This window comes from Mchenga conophoros, linkage group LG4 (genome assembly GCF_057382185.1).
Source record: "Mchenga conophoros isolate Kocher_MC1m ecotype Shallow Benthic linkage group LG4, M_conophoros_male_GT1.1, whole genome shotgun sequence".
Classification (NCBI taxonomy): Eukaryota; Metazoa; Chordata; class Actinopteri; order Cichliformes; family Cichlidae; genus Mchenga; species Mchenga conophoros.
The window spans coordinates 32,658,363-32,672,223 of record NC_140529.1 but is presented as its reverse complement, the minus strand read 5'-3'; the positions used below and the strand labels follow the sequence as shown (position 1 = coordinate 32,672,223).

Genomic DNA, 13,861 nt, shown 5'->3' with positions numbered 1-13,861 from the left:
TGGGTTTACTGGAATCATCTTTATTTGACATTTCACGATTATCAGAAAATTGTGTGTGCGCATCAGTGAACATTATTTAAAAATAACAGATAATATGAAACTCAGATATACACAAACAACACCTCTTTGTGGATGTCATCTGTGGCCAAAAAAAATAAGGACAAAAACAGAAAAAGAGCAATGTAGTTGCAAAGCTTCAGAACATTAAAGCAACTGATATAGTGCAACAAATACCTTTCCATTCCTCTTAATTTAGTGGACAATGATGATTACAGTGAGAAGGAAAGTATAGTGACTGAGGCTCTCCAACTGATTGCTGAAACACAAACCTGTGCAAAAAGAGCTGATAAAACATCTGGATAATACTGTCAAACTGAACACTTCAAATCAAATCCATCCTTAAAAAATAAATAAATAAATAATCGCACATCGTAAAAAAAGAAAAAGAAAAAAAAAGGCAAATTCTACACCTTTATGAATGCCATCCTGGATCCTTATGTGCAGGTAACATCGCTACTCCTCTAAACAGTAATACTGACACAGAAGTACCACAGAAAATGATGATGAGGGTTATAATTTCTGTTTGGGCATCCTGGTCAGATCTGACTGTTCCAAAGAAGGAAGGAGGGGAATGATTGCAGAGTGCAAAACAGTTTGGCTTCCACTTCTTCTCCATTTGTTTTTCCTCTCTTGCCTGGATCGCTCCTCTCATCCCCACATGAAAGCTCCAAAGGGAACCATCATGGCCTGGCCGTGGCTCTACTCCCTGAAACATGGGAAGCATTAACAGGTCTGTCGCTGGCAACTTACTAACACTGACGGCGATGAAAGAAACCAATCATCCCAAAATCGATACAGCAACAGGAACACCGGCCTTTCTCGGGTATATGCACTCATTTTCCACCACAGAAGGATTTCGCTTAATAACACCTGCAAATACAACACTCACCTCTGTTTGTGGCGTAAACCGGGGATGCAGGAGAGGAAAAACAAACACCCTCCGTTAGGCTCCAGCACCGCCTGACCAGGACGCATCTTCATCACAGCATGTAGATGATGTAGGAGAGAAAGACGAGGCCCATAACGGCGAAAAACATCAACACCAAGATGTCCACCATGATGGGAGCTCGGTCGGAGACAGACTGTGCGGATGTGAGGAGAACACGCAGCACAAACAGCGACCTTACCACCGAGGGTAGAAGATCGGCGAAGATCGGAACAGATCGGAAGAACTCGGAGAGCTCCACACGCCCCGCCCTACACAAAAAGCGAACGTGCAAGGGGGAAAAGAAAACACGTGTGATTTTCTAACCCGGAGTTTTGGCTTTCAGGCACGTTTGCCCAAGAAAGGCGTGTTTGGCCTCCATGGATGACTTCCCCCAAAATCTTTACTTTGTTACCAAAAGGACAGTTTGTAGCTTTAATCAATAATAAGTCAATAAAGTCTTAAGTCAGGAGAAGCAAGAGAGAACATACAAAGAGTAGAAAGAGTCTGAGTGTAAATAACTGGGGTCAACCATCCAAAGCAGGGGTGCCCAATCCCGGTCCTCGAGAGCTACTATCCTGCAGCTTTTAGATGCATCCCTACTCCAACACAGCTGAATCAAATGGTTTGATCTCTTCAGCATGCCATCATGTTTGGCAAAGACCTGATAACAAGCCATTCATTTGATTCAGGTGTGTGGGAACAAGGATGCATCTAAAAGCTGCAGGACGGTAGCTCTCGAGGACCGGGATTGGGCACCCCTGATCCAAAGCAACGGACAGTCGCAAGAGAGGTGAAGCAGAGAGCGTAGCCAGGGGGTGGAGACGAGTTTCAGGGGTGATTTGTGACAGAAGACTAGCAGGCGATGTTGGTGACCTGCTATGATGTATGGTTTTGGAGATAAAGGCTTTGATAAAAAGACAGGAAGCTGAGCTGGAGATGGCAGAGTTGAAGATGTTAAGATTTTCATTGGGATGGCCAAGGCTGAAATTAGCACATCGGAGGGACAGCTCAGGGTGGGCGGTTTGGAGACAAAGAGGAAAAGCTGAGATGCTTTGGACATGTGCAGAGGAGAGATAGTACTGCTCAAAGGATGTTGAATATGGAGCTGTCAGGCAGGAGGAAATGAGGAAGACCACAGAGAAGATTCATGGTTGTAGTGAAGGAGGACATCCAAAGGGCTGGTGTGACAGAAGTAGAGAACCTTCCACAAGTTGAATTAGCTTGATGGGTTTTTCTTATTTCTCACAAGATCAACAACAACAATAGCCAATCAGGATGTTCCACATACCACAACTGAACCAGTAATTCTCCCTGATAACTACATCGTTTTGACCTTTTCCTGCTTTATAAGTAAACTGGCTTCAATCAAACTATGTTCAAATCTTGTTGCCTAATGGAGCAGTAACCATCCTCGTTGAAGATCCCTTTTAATCTGCACAAATCTCCCATTTACCACATTTTCCCCCCATTATGCTTGAAAGAGGTCATCAAACTCCCCCCAGCATCTTTTCAGTTGTCTCACCTCTCACAAATAGGTTCAGAATTTTCCTTTTTGAGGTCTTTTGTTTTTTTAAGCACTTGAAATGAAGGCAAATGGACTTCTTTCTGCTTGTGAAGACATTTTACTTCCCATCCAAGTGGCTTCTTTAGTTCTAGAAACTAATGGAGAGTCTTGGGTATTTTACCCCTTGTGGGATTGTCTCCATTGAAGAGATCCTGAGAGTCACCATCTTTGTCATTGTGAGTTACATGAGCCCAGGTGTGAATCAAGGTAGGTCATTACTGTCACAGAGGCCAAGGTGTGAATCCCTTTGGAGACACTGTCCTACCATGTCATGTTGGAAATAATTAAGGTCACATGGGTTATGGTGTGAGTGGGGATTGAATCACCTGGAAAGGGATCTCCAGACTGTGTTATAGGTGACTGATGACTGGTGCTCTAGGACACCAGCAGTCTAACAGCGGTCATTCAGTGTGGACATAAATACCCTCCTTTATTCCCGTGTCCTCTCTGCTTTAGCTGAAGATGTATAACTGCGTTGTGTGACGTGTCACGAGTGGTTCTTTGGTCTCGCCCGTGTAAAAGTCCAAACGCTCCTCAACACATTGCACAATGTACACTTGTGTTGTTTTGTCTCGTCTTGTGTTGTTAGGTCTGAAGCACACTGGGCTGTTACGGTTCTGAGTTTCTCTGACAGACCTGCCAAATGAGGGACAATATTAATCCATTTCTCCCTGGTTAGGGCATCTCCACAGATTTAGTGCAAACCCAGTATGGTTTTAGATATGGAAACATTCCTGATTCACTTCTTGAATGGTGAGAAGGGTGCTTTGCAGTTCATATTTAATAAAGCTAGCAGTTCAGGACCTGCCAGATTCTCAAGGTCTTAAATTAGAGACTCTGAGGAGCCTGTGTTATCAGTTATGCACCAGTGTTTCCCCACTTCTTTTGAATTCTGGCTGGAGCCGGTTTTCCCTCTTCTGCAAGGGGAGTGGTGAAAATTGTTGTATGAAATACTGTTTCTTCTTTTCCCACGTGGAATAGCTTGAATTTATTAGCACAAGCACGCTAATGAAGGTCCTTTAATGAACCATTTTGAGACTTAGAACCAAACCCCCAAAAGACTCAGCTAAACATATTACTTCATTAATCAGCACAATGGTTTTTAGGTATGACAACATAACATGAAAAAGTTTTCCTATTTAGCAATTGTCCTTTTTTGCATCATAAATTCGTAGAAGCGACATAATGTGACATTTGCTGAAAAAGGGCCTTGCACACTTATGTAGATTTTTACGTTTGCGTTGCTATTCATGTGTCCAAGTGAAGAGACTGTACAGACAGAGCAGTCTTGAGAAAAAAAATGACATTTTATTGAATCTGCAGAATCATAAGTACAATTTGAAGTGCTGTATCAGGGCAACAGGAGATGATATCAGGTCCTTAATCTGAGGATGTATTCAGAGTGTTGAATACATGTGTATGTCAATATGCATATGGTATATTTTTTTTTCTTTAAAAAAATAACAAAATTATATCAAAAACAATTTAAGATGGAATGCACAAAAACTGGTCTGAATGCTAAACCTGCAATTGTGGATTATATGATTTCACTCTGCAAAGTCTACAGTATATAACCAGTATCATAGAAGCAGGGAATGATTCATCAGAAGAGCAGGAGCCTACGATGAAGGCTGAAGGAAAGAGGAACTGCAGCAGGAGGTTGGACAGCATAAGAAGACAGAAACTGAATGGAAGCAGGGTTATGATATGAAGTTAGGGTTCAGTAGTGATGCCAGAGCAGAGGAGCGGTATTTGGCGCAAAGAGGTTAACTCCTGACTAAAATCCAGGTCAGACAAACAACTTGCCGCCTCTCACAGACTGGGAAATCGAGAGGATCGCCACCCTCAGTCGCCCCCTCTCCCCCCAGCCTCGCACGCTTACATCTTCGCACACACAGTGCCTTAACAAATCCATCCTGAGCCACACTTAAACAATACTGGCTGTCTTTGGCCATTCCCCCCCTCCTTCCCTCATTTCATCCACACCACCACCTAACAACAATCAACACACTTGAGGATAAGTTTGGACTGGACGCAATCCGGAATCTACCAGTGTGAGTAGTTTCGTTGATAATTAAATTTGAGCAAATGCACCATCAGCCAGGAACAACAATCATTTCACTCAAAGCCAAACCACAAAATTCCTCAATTTACCCCAGAGATACACACAACCGTGAGCTCTAAACCAGCTTTCCGATCTAGCGTCTGTTTTGCAAATATCCTGTTGTCGAATAGAGATTAATGCAAAATGCAGGAAAGATGCTGTACAGTGTGTTCATTCGTTCTCATTTATTAGAAGATTAGAAGAGTCTTTTTTCTAATTCAGTGACTTTTTTTTTTTTTTTCCATCAGCACTGTCACAATTCATGACATTAGAGAGTTTGATTGTTCAACACCAACTGACAACGTGCATCAACCGTGAGTCAGCTTTTAAAAATCACAGAACTTCTCCACATTCACAAAAATATTGAAACGCTTTTATCTGCAGGCAAGCCACTTCCCAGAGCACCGTGACCTGTAAAAACAATTCCCCCTAACTTACATTTATGATACATATACAATTGTACAATGTCATCTAGCTACATAGTGAGAGCCTTGTTTCACTTAATGAAGCCGAAATCCCCTCCCTCCCCGCTCCCCAGCTCCACTGTAAGGATGGCCCCACCCTGATCGCTCATGTCTGTGACAGTCACAGTGCATCACAGGAGAAGGAAACTGCAAGAAAAGGGGAAAGGTGCATAAGGTCAGGGGCCTGTGACATTATTTACACCACAGAGGAATGGCAACAATAATGACAATTACACGTGTTATGGTTTTAACAGAAATACTGTGTCGCAGTCTTTCTGTGGAAGAGCCAGCAACGCAAACGCTTCATTTTACGCTCAAGAACCAGTTTCAACATTTAGCTGCCAGCGAGCGGTGGCTGGCTTGTTGTTGGGATTGGCCTGCCACATGTGCCGCCCTGGCTCAGGTGGCAGCTGCCTTTAAAATGAACAGAGCATACGATAAAAATCAACTTTCAGGTGTATTTTAAATGATTCTTTTTCTAAATTCTCCCTTCTTTGAAGCTGCAGAACAATGAAACTGTCTTTAACAACAAGCAGTTAGCGCTGTCCTGAAACTCCAAGTAATTATCCCATGACTGATCTAATACAGTGACTACAAGAGTCTCCATAACTACTCCTTTTCTGTCTTGCAAACTGAGTTGCTGGTTTATTTATTAAATACACAGATCTGTTTTTTTTTTCTCAAAACAAACATCTAATAACAACAAGGACAGTTCAGGAAGAAAAGAGCGAGAAAAATGACAACATCTATCACAGCCATAAAAAAAAAATCTCACATTAAATGAGAAAAAAAAAAGAAAAAGAAAAAAGACTGGAATGTACTCTTTCAAAAACGGTGGAATGAATTTCAAATAAACGATTCACAATATCGAGTTGTGCTTGGCCTCGTCTTTTATAAAGGATTTCTGTGATGGTGATATTTTTTTTTCTTAGCAAAGGGGAAGAGCCATTTCCCCCCCAAAACAGCTTAATCTTGATCACCATATCTTTGTGATTCTCACAGGACTGAAGGCATTTAGGCTGCAAAATCAGGAATAAACGTGTATACTGTACATGCAGACGTGTGTTCAGTGTAACTGCAAGAGAAAGACTGATGAAGTCCCCTAACGTGTCCCTGATCCCTCCTGTATCCAGGAAGCCTGTGTAAGGCTCAACAGGAGGTGCTCTACAGTTAGGTCATTATTCCAGTTTGACAACAGCACAGTGCTGAACATGAGGGTGCCTACTTGAGCAGACTGGCGAGATGTGTGTCCATCTATAAATATATTTAAAAAACCTCTCTGTTAAGACTGAAAACTGGCTGACTGATGCAACAGCAACAGCGTTGGAGGTTAAAGGAATGTACTCAAGTGAAAAAAAAAAAAAATCACTCTAAGACAGACTGAGATTCTATACACTGTTTTTCCAGTCTGGCCAAGATCACGCTGCAAAATTAAAGAAAGAAAAAGACAAATGGGCCCATTAAAACGCCACTCAAACACACTTTGAGCTAGTTTCTTCACTGAATTGTGTCTGCAGGTTTACTCACTTCAGGGATATCTTTTTTTCAAAACACAAACAAACATTTTCTTCAGTATTTTTGCATGTTTTAGTGGTAGGATTGCTAAGTGGCGTAGCTAGGATGGAGCTGTGTGACACGGCACGGACCCCTGACATACTGCAATGAACTGTGAATTCATCTTTGAGGACTTTCCATTCCCACTTGCAGCTGCATGAGAGTGGAGTCAGGATGGGGACAAAGACAAAGAGGATGACGAACATCCAAATAGAGAGACATTAGCACAGACGGACGAATAGAGAAGCAGGCAGGCAGATAGACAGACAGAAGGACAGACAGCTAGATAGAGGGTGTGTGTCTGTGGCTGGCGAACAGTGAGAGCAGAGCAGGGATGTAGAGGGGGAAGGGGTTCAGGGTCTCTCAGGGCAGGTTAGGGAACAAGAGTAAAAATAAGAGAAAGCGGCGCTAAGATGAGATGGCACTGGGCTTTTCCTTTCCTACTTTCCCTCCCTTTCTCTATCTCCTCCTTTTTCTCTCCCTCTTTTTCTTCTCCTCTAGCTCAGATGGCCTCCACGTAGTTGGCAGGCAGCATGCCCTGCTGGCCGGTACGCTCCACGCGGCCATACATCCAGCCTTCATCAATCTGCTGCACGTCTACGATCACATCTCCGTCCATAAAGGAAACTTCATCCTCATCGGCGGCAGAGTAGTCATATACTGCCCTGTATCGCTTCTGTCAGCAAAAAAGAATGAGCTTGGTTAGTTTATAAACGGTTACAGTCTGCTGACAATGAGCTTAATCATCTTGGAAAGAATGTGTTTTGCTTTTGTGTTATTAAATTACAACAAATCTTCTGATTCTTGTTAGGTTTTGGAATCGGTGAATTTAATTAGAAGAGTGAAGGACGTACCCCAGCACTGGGAGGCGGGGCAGCGGCTGCCTGGCGCACTGGTTCAGGAGCAGGATCATAGTGGTAGTTCTGAGTGGCTGCAGGCTGCTGGTAACCACCTGGTGAAGGAGTACAGGGATAATGAAGGAGTTAGAATCATAAGCAGTACTACTTATAATTGGTGCTTTAACCTACACAAAAGGTCATTTATGGCAGTATGCGGCTCTGTGATTTTTTTAAATCATAAGAAGTAGCATCAAATTCTGCTACCTTGCAAAGTTTTAAGAGCACTTGCCCATTGCTGTGGCAAGGATTAAGGAGGGTGGGATCACTTAATACACAAAATATTTTAATTATTATACAAGCTCAAGATGTTTGCATACATTTTGTTTTAACTACAAACAAAGTAATAAAGGATGCGAAAAATAAAAACAAAACACTCTTAATACTTTAGTCAATTTGTTGTTGCTAACGTTATTAAAGAGTCACCAGTTCATCTTTGTTTTGGTGCCACTCAAACACATGTTACCGTTTAAAATGCATTTCTTCTCTAGCAGTTCTAAAATGAAGAGAAACTGTCTTTTAAGAAGCGAGAGACAATAAAAATATTGTGTAAATAAAAGGTCATTTTGTTTGTACAATACCATATTTGCATAAAAATGACAGAACTGTAATTAAATTAAAAAAATCTCGCTTAACAGGTAACAGTATAGTTAATATAAACACAATACCTATTAAAATGTTCTCCTGTATAAAATAATGGGGTCAGAAATGACCTGACTTGGTTACGCACAGTAGGTTGCACATACATAAAGTTCACAACTACACAATTCAGGTACACGACCCATAAATAATTAGATAAATGACTATAATAACTAATAAATACGTGTAGGAATATTAAGACGCAGGTTTAAAAAGAAAAAAAAAAGCACTGAGAAAAATCTGACTACTGAACACTGAGAAAATGTAAAAAGCTCCACAAAGGCTAAATTCAGAAGTTTGTAAACATTGACTCAGTACAGTCTATAATTAGATATTCATTTCCATGTATTTTCCATGCATACAAGCTGTGTATTTATTGTTTGTTTGTGCAAAAGCTCTTTTACAGTAAATGCTAAAAAAAAAAAAAAAAAAACCCTACATGGCAAGCCAAGGCACGCATGCTCTTGATTCACAACCCTCTAAACAATGACCTTCTGTGTAAAGGTGTTGAACTGGCACACGAAATACAAATAGCAGGCTGACTAGTCATTCCTCTTCCTAATGCTGAAAGCACTGTTCTGACATAACTGCTCCTGTTGTTGTTTGCAATTATTACTGCAAAGTTTCTGTGTCTGAGCTTCAGCAAACAATTGTTTGACTTGAGTAATGAATAAAAACAGATTATGTACAATTATGATTTCAGCTGTGATTGTGAAACAGAATTATGCTTGCAGTAATGTAGTCATTTATGGCTAAGAAGATTAAAAAGCAGAAGAGTGCAGTGAAGAACTTGAGCTCCTATAGCCTCTGGGAGGGAGGAACCAAGCGCAGACAAGCCAAGAAAGCTAAAGAAAAATGTAATGCTTTTTGTTCTCTAGTTCATGTACATTTTCCAGCTACACAGATATTTTTGTGGATTCAGACAGTGCTTTCTTCACTTCTGCCTTCTACTTCTCTGCTACATTTACTAGTAATTGCTGGTCATACCTGCACTGGGGTTGCTTGGCAGATGTTGTGGACCCTCTCCTCCGATCTTCTTCTTCTCAAATTCCTCATGGTACTTAATCTGCAATGCACAAACACAAACAGGTCATTCATGAAGATGAGGAATAACGCACCTTCTCTTAGGAGATTCAAATCCTTTCAAGTCTTTTCTAGATTCAAAAAGGACTTGTAGTTTGTACAGTTCCTTTTCTATCCACCAGGGGTCTCCCACTTGCTCTCTAGCTTCTCAGTGTCTGTGGAGATAGGTGGGGCGCACTATTTGCAGCAAATGCTCAGGGAAGCAGCTTGATGTTGAGAGGAAATGACATCTCAGGTACCGGAAGCAGTGTAAGGACGTAGGTGTATAGCAACGGCTTGTTGACACATCAGACAGGTGAAACATACACACAAACACACACAAAAAAAAAAAAAAAAAAAAAAAAAAAAAAAGAGCAGAGGAGGAGTACAGCGAACAAGTCACTCAAATCCCCGAGTCTTACACACTCGCTTGGAATGACAGAGCAAGACTCAAAAGGAACTACTGAGAGGAAAAGGAGAAGGGTGGGGTTGTATGACTAAGCATATGAAATGGAATCAAGTTTAAATTAAAGTACTACAGTCTCAAGTGTAAGTGAATAGAGAAAAAATGGATTTTTTTCATTCTGTAAGCCATACGCTGAGTTATAACTGAACAAAAACAAAAAAGCAGCACAATTAGATGTTTAGGCAGACTTTATGACCATTTCTCCAGCCAGTGCGACAAAGGCTGTGTTCAGTGTTTCAAAATCAAACAGGCAGCACTGATGAAACAGAAACTGAGTGACTGCTCTATTTAACCCGTCTCCTTATTACCAGACTGATAACAGACTTACTCAACAGTTCTTCGGTCAAGATTTACAACCCTGTATTCTGTTCCCGCTTATGCCCCGGCTCAAAGAGCCCACTGTGCTGCTGGCGTCAGTGAGGAGTGTATTCACCGACTGGATGGGACGACGGAGTGTTTGTGTAAGGACAGTGAAGCGAGTGACTGGGAGAACACAGTGGCTATTCTCAAGTGCAATATGCTAAGTGAGAGTGTGTGAGAGAGATTATTTTAGTTTGTTTTGAAGAAGCAGGTTGAACAGATGGTGTGTTTGTGTGTGGATTTACAGGACTTGCCCTAGCTGCTGCTGAACTACCCCCGACCATCCCCCCTGATTCATCTCAATCTTTGCTGGTGGCAGGAAATATAGAAGGATGGACCGAGAGATGTGGCAAAGAGAAGGGCAAAACAGAGATGAGACTAGAAGAGGGTTTATTGCACTTTGTTTTTCAGTGTCCAGAGAAGAGAAATAAAAGACTAATGTTCATCTGCAGTGGCTCCTTTATGATTGGCTGTGAATGACAAATTGATTGCAAGCAGAGGTCTCGTTTATCAGCTTCAACTAAAGCCACTTCACGATGCGCTTAAATCTATCCTTAAACAGTGAAATTGTGGCTTGTGTGCGCGCCCATAAACGCATATAATATATGTGTTTGTTTTCCTGCTTTGCTGACTTCCTTAATCTCCAACATGCAAGATCTTCATCACATGAAAACTGTAATTATCCATCACCCTCCACACCAATTATGCCATTAGCGAGGCCAGTGCAGAGCTCGGTATGTATGAAGAGGTGTCTTTGTTTTGTCAGTTTGTTTCACATAGAAAGAAAGGTCTTTGCAGCTGACTTAAGCAGATTGGGGGACACAAGGTGAACAATATAAACATTTCTACATTCCTGTTGTGTATTTACAGAGAAATGGCAAATCAATCAATAACAGGGGCAGAGGGAGAGGAAAGTGAAGGTGATTGGACCCAATGAAAAGTGAATGGGAGAGAACTCCTTTACCATGTATAAAGAGCAAGTAAGAGGACAAAAAGATTTTAAAAGCAACAGTATACAAAAAAAATTGTAGAACTTGAGATCTTAATCTGGGGAAATTCTCTGAGGCTTGAGCTGGAGGAGGTGAGACCAATTAGGTAATGTAACAGAAAATGATGACAAAAAATGTGCCACGTTATTCTGGTGGCTTCCAAAGCTTTCATTTGAAGCATAATGACTAAGCTTTAAAGGAAATCAAGTTTTTTTTTTTTGTTTGTTTTAAATAAAAAAAATAAACCTTGGCTTTAATTTTTCACATTTTCTGCCACTTACTTTCTCTACTCTGCTTCATCTCCAGCACTCGCTAAAGGTCATGTAATACGTGTTTAAGGGCAAGTTATTACGCGCTGAGATTATTTCTAAAACAGTATCAAAACACTCATATGAACAGAGATTGTAAAAATGCTAATAAAATAAAAATGTGTTGTTGTGATTACAGCCTGGCGTGGCACAGACAGCTGTCCCCTGGGATTTACAGTTGTTTTGCAGATGCCTGTTTTCAGGATTGGTGCTGTTGCTCCTTCCTCAATATAAATTGCTACATTTTTAACAAATTATTTGTTTTGCTTTCCTTGTACAATTTTCTAATTTCCCATGCTGCACTCAACAATCATGGCATGCTCAGTTGCCTAGCAATGCTTATCCATTAGTAAGAGACATTTTGATAAGCAGGCTGCCATATCTTAAACCAGCGGTCCCCAACCCCCGGGCCTCGGACCGGTACCGGTCCGTGAGTAGTTTGGTACCGGGCCGCGAGAGTTGAGGCTCAGGTGTGAAATGTATAGTTTTCAGGGTTTTTATCGGTTTTCAGTGTTATTTTGTTATCGTTTTTATCGTTAACTCTGTTTTCGTGGGTCTTTTCACGTGTGTTATGAATAAATCTTTTTTTTCGGTACTGGTACTAGTTTTATTTTGTTGTATTTATCCGCGACACCTTAAAGGCCGGTCCGTGAAAATATTGTCGGTCCGTGGCGCAAAAAAGGTTGGGGACCGCTGTCTTAAACCATAGATGACTAGATTAGATCAATAGATGCATATAAAGTGGTATTTATTTTAGTGTGACAGAAGATGAATAATTACGGGAGTTGTAACTGAAACTGGTAAGAGTAGATGACTGACCAACGTGGAGAACCTAGCGAGTTAAGTACCACAGTAGCTGTCTCAGTAGACTCCGAGTGTGGAAAACAATTCAGACTAAGTCAAGTGAACTTCGGAGTGGACTAACTGAGTCTGGTGGATTCTCAAGATTCTCAAAAGTCTTTAGACAACGAGGTAATGCAGAAATATTGATTTTTTTTTTTTTTTTTAACCGTATTGGCTGATCTTAAATCTTATGTTGTGGTAGCCATTCACAGTGTCCTCACTCAATAACTGGACCCATTCCAAACATTTTGGTCCCAATTAAAAATTTACACCCAAAAGATTAAAAATGCCACCACTTCCCTTTAAAGCAGTGAAATCAGTAAATCTTAAAGAACTGAAGAGCCGTTTGCAGAGTACTTCATGTAGACCAATCATTCTCCATAGAAGAAATCCTCAGTTCAATATTGGCAAAGAGATTATAGTCACACAGGGAAACTAATCAACACAGAGCAGACTGGCTTCATACCAGGCTGTCAGGGTGGGGGGGAAACGCAGAAAGAGCTCCAAATATTCAGTCTGCTTTATTATTAAGATGTTGAGAAATAAACAAACAAGTGGAGTGAATGGAGTACTTGCTTTGGTGACGCTTACATTGCTGATTTGGTCCTGCGTTTTCTTAATTCTTTGCATCTCTGGTGTGTCTGCGACCACGCTGAAACCCTTCCCTTTATTCTTCTCAAAATCCTCCCTGTAAAGAACCTGCACAACAAAACAGGATCGTGTTAGAAATAAAGGCAAGGTCAACACGCAAGGCAAATTACATGTAAAATGAATTATACATTGACATCAACAGTTTCAGTTTAGCGAGTCAACAAGGAAAATCCAGCAAATGCAGTGGAAATGGTTATTTATAGATGCAGTGACCTAGATTCTTTCAACAAATCATATTCAACATTTTGAGGATTCATAATGGAGACTTGGTATTTTCCTGCACCTCTGAAATCAATTTACAACTCATATATAATTGTAAAAAGTAACAAAAAATTAAAAATCGTGAAATAAAATTCTTGGTTTTGCTAATGTCAGTGCTGAGTTTTGCTGAACTAAAGCTTTGGGTTTATAAAATTCTTTGGAAGGAAGGAAGAAAATTCTTTTATTGGCAGCTCGATCACAGCTCAACCACAGCTCAACAACATGCGATGGACTAACATGATAATGTTGACAAGTCGTCTCTGGGAAACTGACATTCGTTTATATTTTGCATCTTCGTTTTTGGGTATTTCCATAAGAAGGCTAGCTGAAATTTAAACAAATGTACCAGATTCTACAACAACAGCAGCCCAAATCTACACACTGCCTCTGAGGCTGAAAATTCCCTTCACACCACACATGATTCGGGGCCCTGCATCCAGAGGAATATCTGAATATGGATTATTTTGTGATATGTTCTTGAGATGGACAAGATGTTTCACATTTTTTCCTTTTTTCAGTTTGATATGCACAGGAAAAGCACCCAAAAAATTACAGGACACAATTATCCGCAAACTGGATCAATCACATAAACTACTAATTATAGTTTTATGACCATTTAATTGTATTTGTTTACTTATATCTCTCACTATAAAGCATAAGCTTGACGACAATACAACAAAGTTGCTTTTGGCCTTTACTAGTCAAATTTTAC

General features: G+C 40.7%; 1 protein-coding gene and 1 long non-coding RNA gene across 3 annotated transcripts in view; both read right to left on the bottom strand.

The window, feature by feature from the left end:
* LOC146576547 (uncharacterized) lies at positions 1-1,537 on the bottom strand. Its single transcript, XR_014892260.1, has 2 exons — positions 950-1,537; positions 1-766 (listed from the first exon to the last, which is right to left on the bottom strand). It is a non-coding gene; the product is annotated as an uncharacterized LOC146576547 (long non-coding RNA).
* A 2,298-nt stretch (positions 1,538-3,835) lies between these two features.
* The window catches only part of lasp1 (LIM and SH3 protein 1), a 30,997-nt gene continuing 20,971 nt past the window's right edge, over positions 3,836-13,861 (bottom strand). Inside the window, exons 4-7 of one of the 2 annotated variants that reach the window (XM_085271891.1) lie at positions 12,814-12,936; positions 9,197-9,275; positions 7,529-7,626; positions 3,836-7,350 (exon numbers count right to left, since the gene is read on the bottom strand). In XM_085271891.1, the coding sequence (XP_085128017.1) occupies positions 7,177-7,350; positions 7,529-7,626; positions 9,197-9,275; positions 12,814-12,936 (474 nt within the window). In that variant the 3' untranslated portion in view covers positions 3,836-7,176. The remainder of the gene's footprint in view (positions 7,351-7,528; positions 7,627-9,196; positions 9,276-12,813; positions 12,937-13,861) is intronic. The other variant, XM_085271892.1, reaches the window with a different exon arrangement.